Source organism: Gekko japonicus, unplaced genomic scaffold (assembly GCF_001447785.1).
Source record: "Gekko japonicus isolate JY-2015 unplaced genomic scaffold, Gekko_japonicus_V1.1 scaffold787, whole genome shotgun sequence".
Classification (NCBI taxonomy): Eukaryota; Metazoa; Chordata; class Lepidosauria; order Squamata; family Gekkonidae; genus Gekko; species Gekko japonicus.
The window spans coordinates 642289-653150 of record NW_015174866.1 but is presented as its reverse complement, the minus strand read 5'-3'; the positions used below and the strand labels follow the sequence as shown (position 1 = coordinate 653150).

General features: G+C 44.8%; 1 protein-coding gene across 1 annotated transcript in view; it reads right to left on the bottom strand.

Annotated features, from left to right (window-relative positions):
* Nucleotides 1–7950: 7950 nt before the first annotated feature.
* Nucleotides 7951–10862, bottom strand: part of CGA (glycoprotein hormones, alpha polypeptide) — a 29773-nt gene continuing 26861 nt past the window's right edge. Inside the window, exon 4 of the mRNA XM_015424754.1 lies at nucleotides 7951–8251. Within this exon, the coding sequence (XP_015280240.1) occupies nucleotides 8174–8251 (78 nt within the window). The 3' untranslated portion in view covers nucleotides 7951–8173. The remainder of the gene's footprint in view (nucleotides 8252–10862) is intronic.

The window sequence follows — 10862 nt, the reverse complement described above, 5'->3', positions numbered from 1 at the left end:
TATTGTTGGTTGGGGCAACACGTTACCTGTCCAACGAGACGAGTTGACTCTGCAGCGAAAAAGGGATAAAAACTATGGGAAGGGGTCATGAGCTGGCCAGCGACACACGTGGGTGATTCCAAAGAACCCTAAGAATGGAACCAGCAAGATAGGATGGGGTTAGGAAGGAAAAAGCAAGAGAGAGCGCAGTGGCTGAGACCTCTCTTTTATAAGGCAGTTGCCTGTTGTCACATGGTCCCCAGGAAATATTAGCCAACACTTAGACTGTTAATGGGTCAGGGAAAGGGGTTAATCATTAGGCAATTGAAACAAGTACTTGGCAAACAATAACCCCTCTCAAGAATGTGGACAAAGAAGGAAATGAAGAGAACAATCCAGGTTGCAGGACTGGTGCTTTGGATTAATGACCCAATGCTAGACAGCTGCGCTATCTCGATGGGCAGCTGGAAGATGTGATGGCTTGCTTCTGGTGTGATCAGGCATATCCTTTTGTTTAGGCTGAAGATGGGTACATGCTTCACCTGGTGATGTTACTATGTGGGGGGGATGCCTACATGGTGGAAGAGGGAGCTCTATGTGGCTTCTGTACAGGAACCTCCTGGCTTGTTTGCAGAGCATGGCTCCCTTTTAGGATCTGCTGCTGGCTCTGTGTGTTTAGGGGTCAGAGCTGCTGGTCTGCCTTCTGGCACTGGCATAGCTGCAGAGGTGCAGGAGTGAGAGGCATCTTGTAATCCATGGGTCCACATCTGGCTTGGCATGCTGCTTAAGCACAAGGTTCCCCTTGGCTAGGGCACAGGCCTTCAGTCCAGTATAAGGGTACTGCTTCACGGCGACAGTTCTGTCCATTGCCCTGACATGTTTATTTCACAGTTTAGCTTTGCAGTCATATTTAAGAGTCTGTATTAATGCCACTTGAAGCGGTTGCTTGACAACAATTTGTACACTGAAAACTCAGGAACTTTTAAACATTTTAAAAATAATTTTGTTGAAGAGGTTCTGGAACTCCATTCTGGCACGTTCCCCCAGAAAAAAAAAGCCTTGCTGATATAACTCCTGTTCTGCATTGGCTGCCCATTAGTTACCAGGCTTAGTTTAACAGGTTGAATCACATACAAAGCCTCTTGTGGCCTTGTGGGACAAACTCTCCCACTATGCTCTGCCGTGACAGTTTCACTCATCTCAGCTGGGTTTTCTGCAGGTGCTAGCCTGCAAATGGGCAAAATCAACAGCTGCCAGTTCATGTGCTTTCTCCATTATGGCTTCTACCTTATGGAATGGCCTGCTCAAGGAGGTCAGGATAGCGCTCTCTCTCTCTTGGCTTTCTGCAAATTATTCAGGAGGGATTTTCTGCACCAGTGATAAGGCTGCACTGTACCAAATGGTTTGCAAAGTTACTTGGATAAATTATAAGGGATTGTAGTGTATACTACTATGTACAGCATACTGTAAGTAGGATCCTGCTATGTAATTTTTGCACCACTTAATGTGTGCCATGTTAATCCTTATGCTATGCTTCAGTTCTGTCTTTTAGATTTCTGGTTGGTTCCAGACGTCTACTGTCAAAATCCTATTGCATTGTTCATTGAATGCCCCATTTGTTGATTGTATTGATTCACTATGTCATCCACGTTCAGTCCCTGTGAGAAAGGCAGAATATACATACATACATACTCCATTTTCCTTTCTTTCATGTTGCAGTGAAAAATAGAATCTGTAATCTATTTCACCACTAGATGGTAGTCTATACTGCCAAAACATGAACCATGAGCCCCAAAATGTATGTAGTGCAGTAGTTCTCAATTTTTTTGAGCTGGGACTCACATCTAAACTATTCTCTCAGGACCTAAATGGATGCTACATTTCCACGCCCTAACATAAAATAGAAAAATCTTACATCAGTTAGCAATGGGTTTATAGGCCCCCAAAGAAGGTGCCCCCAGGAAAGTGCTTTCCGCAGAAATAACAGGCACAGGTTCAGGAGTGTATAGAATAGATCCTGTGCAAGCTAGAAAAACCAGACAAACAGCAGATCTCCAGCTGATCTAACTACCCTCCAAGTTTGGTGATTGGATTTACGGGGTCTGAGTTACAGCCCCCCAAAGAAAGTGCCCCATCCTCCATTGTTTCCAATGGACTAAGGTCAAACCACAGAATCTCTCACATGGATCTGAAAGTGGGGAGCATTTGTGCAAGCCCAGCAGAACCAGTACCACTGTGGCACTACAAACCCAGCAGGACTAAGGTCAAGCCAGGAAAGCGCTTTTTGGGGAAATGTCAGGCACAGGTTCAAAAACGTATAGAATGGACCCCATGCAAGCTACACATATCAAACTCACAGAGAACTTCACTCTGCTGCCCGCTCCTGTACAATCTCTCCAAGTTGGGGGTAGATAACATTTTTAGGGTTTAGGACCCCCCAAAAGGGTCTCCCCAGTGCTTTCTCTGGAAAAGACAACTGCAGTTACAGGAATCTATGGAACAGCTCAGGAACAAGCCAGTGACACCAAACTCACAGGGAAATTTCAAAAAGAGGCAGCTGAGCTGAGCAAATGTATAGCATTCTGATCTCATATGGCAGAATGGGAACCCTGTTATTGGCAGCCAGCAATGCCTGTTACGCTTTGGAGGGCTCCTACTGCTGTTTCCAAGGCTGGAGAATTACACACACACACACCCTTGGAATTTTGTAAACACTTTAATTGAGCGAAGACAGCCTGTTTGGAAAATGTATCCATTCATGAACCAGCACCAACGTTCATGAAATGTTCATGCTGGTGCCCTTCCACGAACATCACTTTTTGAACCACAAATTGCCCAAAATTCATGACGAACTTTGATCTGTGAGCAAGTTCATGCCCATCCCTACCAGTGAACCCGCCAGCATAGAACAGGGCCTGAAGGTTTTACAGAGTTAAATGACTGCCTGGCATTTTGCCCCAAGTCATCCGTCAGACAGTGATGCACTTATGAGGCCACCACCACCAGAAGCAGGCGGATGAGCTTAGAGGTGCCAGCATGTATCGTACCCATCCACAGAGCAGTCTGAAGCCTTCTCTCCAATTTACATGCCTTTTTAGTTCCTTTTCTGCAGCGAGGGAGGGGCATTTTAATATCGCCTAGAAGATATTTGCAGTGATTTGAATTCCTTCCTGCCTACCACTTCTCCCTGCAAATTTACCCTCACACCATACTAATATTACATGGGAAGCAGAGGGCCAGGATCCCTTTGCCACAAAACGTGTGGTCCTGCCTTAAGTATGCTGTGGTGCATAGTGAAGAAAATGAGATTGGCCAAGTTCCACCCATTTGCCAGTTTGGTGTAGTGGTTAAGAGCGCTAGACTCTAATCTGAAGAACCAGGTTTAATTCCCTACTCCACATGCAGCCAGCTGGGTGACCTTGGGTCAGTCACAGTTCTCTCAACAGCAGTTCTCTCAGAGCTCTCTCAGCCCCACCTACCTAACAGGATTTCTGTTGTGAGGGGACGAAGGGAAGGATATTGTAAGCCGCTCTGAGATTCCAAGGACAGGGTATAAATCCAACTCTTCTTCTCCTTCTTCTGGCTGAATAAGGATTCATTCCTTAAGCCTTCCCAACCAAGTTCAGCCCTCCAGCCCTAGCCACCAGTTCTCACTCTTTCTCACAGTGATAGGCATACATTTTCTAAGTGACATACATTCATACCATCACATTCAACAGATGCCAGATAATTCCCTCTAAAACAGGACATTTTTATAACACCATTGAAACTATAACAGAACATATTTCTTTATGTTAAAGAAAGTGAAACCATCAGTATATGTTTGAGATGTGCCATAGATTTACCAGAGAATGATCTGGAGGCAGAGGATACTGAAGCTAAGGAAGTCTGGACTTATGAGCTACCTGGATGGGGAACCATACTCCCAGGAACCAAATACAAAGTGCTTTGAATTTTGTGAAGGAGTGACGGGGTATGTGACAGCTAATGAAACCAATGAACTTGATAGAAAAGCAATTGGCACAAATCCTGACTCACGAGAACCAAGTAAAGCTCAGGTAGATGATAACTGCACTATTGACAGCTTTGCTGCTGTAAACCAAATCAACCTACTGGCATCATTCCAGAATCCCATACTTTGGGTATGGAGTTGAAAAACGGGGGTGCACAATTTGCCTGATGAAAAGGCTGTTAGTACCGAGAGAAGGAAAATATTGGGACATACTAAAACATTCCAAATGGATGGAAAATACTTTCTTTCTGATGAAAATAAGTATATTGTTGTTATGGTTATCATATTATTTCTTGTAAATTTCTCTTTCCACACCAAGGATCCTTGAAGTGTGAAGATCTGCCCATTAACAGTTGTGACTAGAAGCCAAGAGCAGGAAGTGGCTGGTGTTCCCTGAGGAAGGCTTCATTGTTCTACCGTAACCAGCCACCTGTTTCTTCTTCCCCTACCTCGCACAAACACTTTTTATTATACCACATGTATACTCCTGGTAGAAGTAGAAATGTAAGTAGAGTATTACATCATTGTTTTCCACGAGCATACTTTAGTGTGGGCCTTTTGCCATTCTCATATCTCTGTTCAGGATAATGTCAGTAGGTACAGCATCAGCTTTGACTCCCCTACTGTGTTTCTTGACTTGAATAAACTAGATCCCATGGAGGTCTGGGTACAAAGATATGCCATGTGTGACAGACAGAATTACACAATGGAGTTCTGAACAGACTCAGGTATGTGACGATATGATTGTTTTCTCTGTGCTAACCTAGACAACAGACATAAACAAGTGGGGGACCTGCAAGGACTTGCAGGGGGCATCTCATTTCTCCCTCCACCAGGATTTCCACTTCCCTGAAAGCCCCTATAGCTTCTCATCTTTTCTTCCCTCCTCCTTGCCTTCTCATCCACCCATTAACCTACCATTGTCTCCTCTCCTGTCTTCAGTTTTCCCTCCTTTCCTACACCTGGCAGCCTCTCCCTGGCAAAAGTCTAGCTGAGTTGAACAGTGTTGGCTGCCAGGTCAGGCCCAGTTGTCCACTGAGGAACCTGCAAGGACTTGTGAAGGGCACCTGTGTCCCATGTGTCCCTTTCCCCAAAACTATTTCTTCTTTCCCTTCTCCTGGCAGCCCCCATGTCCTCACCTTTTTCTACTATCTTATCACCTCTCCACCCACTAACTAACCTATCCCATCTTTAGCTACATTTATTCTTTATTTACTATATTTATAACTTGCCTTTCTCTACAATGTGGACCCAATGTAGCTGATGTCATTTTCCATTTTATCCTCACAACAACCCTATGAAGTAGGTTAAGCTGAGTGTGTGATTGGCCCAAGGTCACCCAGCAAGTTTCTATAGCAGAATGGGGGTTCAGACTTAGATCTCCCTCCAGATCTTATTCTGAAACTCTAAATCACTACACCACACCAGCTTTCATGAGGTGGCTGCTGTTGAACAGTAGCAAAGAGCTGGGCCTGAGTAGGTCATAGAACTCATGCAGTATCAATTATGTATGGTTGCTGCCAGGCCTGGCCCGAATGAGTTCTCCCTTAAAGGCCAAAACAACCCTGGAAATGACCCTGTCCCTCCCCCTGCCTTTTACTGACAGAAACCAAGACCAACTTGCAATACTGTCGTGGCTTCCTAGCAGCAGCCACTGAGGAAATTTGTTTCTTGACACTTCTATTATTGCAGGGGGGTATGTGTGGCCCTGCAAGAAACTTGCAGGGAAGGTACATCCTTTCCCCCTTTCTTCCCCCTTCCCCTTCTCTGTCAACTACCCCTTCTCTATTTCTCACCCCTTCACAGACTATCTCCCTCTTTCTTTCCCCCCTTACCTGACAACTTACACCCTCTTCCCCCCATCTCCATCAACCTACCTCTTCCCTGTCAACCTATCTCTTCTCCTCTTTCTCCCCATACCCTTATGTCAACCTACCCCATCTCCCCCCACCCCTTCTCCATCAATCTACACCTTCCCTTCTCTGTCAAACTATCCCCTCTCTATCTCTCCCCCTCATTCTCCCCACCCTTATATGTCAACCTGCCCCATCTCCTTTTTGCCCCCACCACTTTCCAATCAATCTCCCCTCTCCTTCTCCATTAACCTACCCCTCTCTATTTCGCCCCCTCTTTGTCCTCCTCTCATTATTTGTCAACCTTCCCCCCTCTCTTTTGCCCTACCCCCATCTCCATCAATCTCGCCCTCCCCTTCTCTGTCAACATAATCTGGCTCTCTCGAATTCTCCACCATCTTCTTCTTTGACAATCCAACTTCTTGTCAATATTTCCCTCATCTCTCCCGTCTTACCTGACCTGCCACAGCAGCTGCAGTGTCAGAAACATTCTCTGGGCCCAGAGCAGCTTCCCTATCACCAAGCCAGGCATGGCTCCAGGCCTCCAAGCCCAGTTGCAGCAGTAGCAGAGTCTAGGAGCTGCTCCAGGCCTGGAGAGCCTTGCAGATGCTGTCGCCAATGAGCTCAAGTTAGAAGAGCCTCCTAGACACTGACGCTACCATAGCCAAGACCCAAGAGCCTCCTGGATGCTGGCATCACCACAGACAGGCCCAGAGTGCCTCTCAGAGGCCAGCACTGCTGTGGCCAAGACCAAAAAGCCTCCTGTCACCCACCGCAGCTGCACCCAGAGGAGTTCCCAGCATCCTCCACCACTGCAGCCGGAGCCAGAGAGGTTCCCCGGCATCCTCCACCGTTGTGGCCCGGCCTGGAGTGGCTCCCTGTGGTGGTTGCGCCAGTTCTACAGGTAAGCATAAAATAAAAGGTATTGGGGCAATTAAATCCCCTATTGTTTTTGGATTTCACATTTTTCTGCAAACTGGGGGGGGGGGAGTTTTCAGGAAAATCTGCTTAGTGTCTATGTGGCCCTGACCCACAAATTTAGCTATCTAGATTTAGATGATGATGATGATGTATAAAAATCTGCAGATGGGGACCACTTGTCACTATTAGATATTATTAATACCCCGGCCCCCTGGTGTATTTTTTGAACATTTCAGATTGTCTGCAAACCTGGGGAGTCCCCCAAGTTTGCTGAAAAATCTGTTTAGTGTCTATGTGGCCCTGACCCACAAATTTAGCTATCTAGATTTAGATTTAGATGATGATGTATAAAAATCTGCAGATGGGGACCACTTGTCACTATTAGATATTATTAATAATAATAAGTATTATTATTATTTCAGATTTTTCTCAAACCTGGGGCTTTTTTCAGGTTTGTAGAAAGATCTGTCTTGTCTGTTCATGGTTCCAGTATCTGGATTTAAATATCCACGGATCTTGCCACCTTGAGAATTAGATATATTGATAATTCCCATAGCTTTATTGTGCCTTTTGAGTTCCCGGTAAGGAAACTGGAATCCCAACAGCATTCTGTACAATCCAGTGATTTGCAGGGCAACAAGCCAATGCTGTTAGCAGGCCAGTTATGTTGGGAGTGAGTTTTAGGGATCTTCTGGGCATTTGAGTATGAAACCCCAGCTCAAGTCAACTCCTTTTTTATGGCATGAGCTTTCAGACAATACCTCGGTTCACCAGGAATAAGTTTCATGTTTCTGTTGAAAAGGAAAAATATTTTTAAAAAGTCAAACACAAACAGTATGTTTGAAACTAAACCAAGAGAAATTTAAACATATTAAAGAAAGTTTCCTTTTAATTGATATTATCTTTGCAATAAAAATCAATCTTACTGAAATGTTGTCATTTGACCCTTAAACAAAAGAAAAGATTCACAAATCCTAGTAGATGTACAGTGTAATCCTAAGGAAAGTTACAGCCTTCTAAACCTATTGACTTCGATGGATTTAGAAGGGTGGTAGTCTTTGGATTGCACTGATTCAGTTATGTTGGAATTTACTGGGGGTGTTTTAAGCTATAATATCATCCTTTTTCTTGGAGAAGAAATGTATATATTAATTCACACCTTATATATGAAATAAACAAGGCTTTTTATCATGCAGAATTCTGTATTTGGTCCCTAGAAGAAATAGTGACACATACTTAGCCAAGCTCAATGTGTGGGAAATGAAAAAGAAATAAAAGAACAGGTTATTTCATAGGTTGCTGGATGAAACTTTTCCTCATTCAGGAATTAGTAGTATGCAACTCTGCTACAAAACCCAAACCAAATGAAGCTCCCTTTGTTGCCATCTGTGGTTCAGTCATGGAGGTCTTAAGATTTATGGTAGTAGCAAGTACTGCAGTGACAATCAGTGTGATTCTCCATGGTTGTGTTGTCATCAAAGGGAATCTTGGGAGAAGAAAAACAAAGAATAATATATTATAAATAATTTTTTTTTAATGATGTTGATGGATGGCCAAAAAAAACCCCCTTAGTTGTACCACAGTGGAAATTTTCGTCTATGCGAACTCTACAATTATATCAATCTGAACTACTGTTGAACCAGTGGCTCAGGAACCTGGCAGAGTGTCGAATCCTTAGTCCAAGTGCTTAAGGATATTATTCCCATACACACAAGTAGGACTGGTAATTTGGTCTCTTGATCAGCAGTATCCTATTCCATCTGGCAAACTATATCTAAGGCTATGTTTGAGGCCAGTGGCACCTTTAAGACCCACAATGTTTAATTCTGGATATTTGTGCATGCACTCTTCTTCGGTATCTGATGAAGTGATGTAAAGGTTCAGTGCCCTTGTTTTGGCAAGCATGCAGGGGGTAGGACCAGTGCATTCAGTTCAGAATATAACAACTGTATGTGCATGGAGTGATCCTGACCTGGATAGCCCAGGCTAGCCCGATCTCATCAGATCCCAGAAGCTAAGCAGAGTTGGCCCTGGCTAGTATTTGGATGGGGGACCTCCAAGGAACACAAGAAGAAGAGGAGAAGGAGGAGGAGGAGATTGTATGTATACCCCGCCCTTCACTCAGAGTTTCAGAGTGGCTTACAAACTCCTTTCCTCCCCACAACAGACACCCTGTGAAGTAGGTGGAGCTGAGAGAGCTCTGAGAGAACTGTCCTTGAGAGAACAGCTCTGCCAGAACTATGGCTTGCCCAGGGTCATCCAGCAGCTGCAAGTGAAGGAGTGGGGAATCAAACCCGGTCCTCCCAGATTAGAGTCCACGCACTTAACCACTACACCAAACTGGCTCGTGACATGGGGGCTGGCAATGGCAAACTACCTCTGATAGTCTCTTGCCTTGAAAACCCAACAAGGTTATCATAAGTCAGCTGTGACTTGATGGCGCTTTCTACCACCACCATGTGCATTGGGTATGTCCCTGTAATCAGGGACACTGGAAAAAGCAGCATTTGTGATTACAAGGACAGAACCTATGCTTATGTGGTTTCTATACATTTAAGCTCAGTGCCTGCATTATGACAGATGAGCATAGCTGGAGATTCAGTCCCAAGCAGGGCAGAGGTGGAGCCACAATGTCAGTCACCTTCATCCCCTCTGTGTGGTGCCCTGTACGTGCTTCTGTCATATATCCCCAGCAACTGCCTTTAGTTGTTCCAGAGTAAGACCTTGCCTCTCTCAGGTAGGAATGTGTACAATGTTAACAAAAAATTATTTTCAACATGTGCTCCCAGCTGCCTGTGGCCTCTGCTTCTTTCTCCCACCCCGATCTTCAGCAGCTATGTTCACAAAGCTCATAGCAGCAGGGCAAACAGAGGATGTAATAGCAAGCAGTATCCACTGCTTATATAGAATTTTAAAAGCCCTCTTCAAGCCGATGGGGACAGTGGACTTGAAGGGCAACGGAACTACTGTGCCCCTGTCACTTAGGGCAGATGCACTGATTATGAAGCCCTCGTGTCCTATATCTACCACTGGCCTTTCAATGTGTGTTCAGAGTTCCATGCTTGGGACTTAATTCCCAGCCATACACAAGCTCAGTTAGGATTGGAACTTGGCAAATGGTTAGAAGAGGCTTAAGCTTTCCCTCCACCCCATCGTCCCAATGAAAAATGGTTGTGGGAAGCTGCTGACTCATTGGGGGCTACAGCAAATTCTGGCTCTCTGGGGATATTTTGGGTTGAAAAAATGGCTTAAGCCCCCTCTTCCTGGTCATAGACAGCGGGATTTGAACTGAGCCTGTGTGCCTCTGAATTCCCTTCTGAGCACAGAACTCTCAGCACACATCTAATCAAAGTGGCCACAAGAACTCCACAACATTCTTTTTATTATGTTATCTCCCCATGCTGCCTCTCATGTGACTGTTAAAAGCAGACAATGCACACACCATAAGTTACTGTGAAGAAGAAGAGTTGATTTCATTCTCTGCTCTTCACTACCGGAAGGAGTCTCGGAACGGCTTGCAGTTCCCTTCCCTTCCTCTCCCTCCCCACAACAGAAACCCTGTGAGGTAGGTGGGGCTGAGAGAGCTCTGAGAGAATTGTGACTGGCCCAAGGTCATGCAGCTGGCTTCATGTGGAGGAGTGGGGAATCAGACCCAGTTCTCCAGATTAGCGTCAACAGCTCTTAACCACTACACCAAGCTGGCTCTTAACCACTACACCAGTTGTCAGAATTTTTAACCATCATATATAAAATATTAACAACTTTAAACATGAGACAGGACTCAACTTGGGGATTCATTAGTTGATATCATAAGAACATAGGAACAAGAAAAACCTGCTTGATCAGATCCATGATCCATCTAGTCCATTATCCTGTTTCACACCGCGGCCCATCAGTTGTCCTGGAGGGACAACAGGGCATAGAGGCCAAGACCGTCTCCACCTGCTTAATATGAACAAAATATATACCATGAGATGGCAACAAATATGCCTAGACTCTTCTTTAAATTTACTTATAAACGGGGGTCTTGTTGTAGAAAAAGAGCTGCCGGAGCTCATTAGCATAACTCATTAGCATAACTTATTTGCATATGCCAC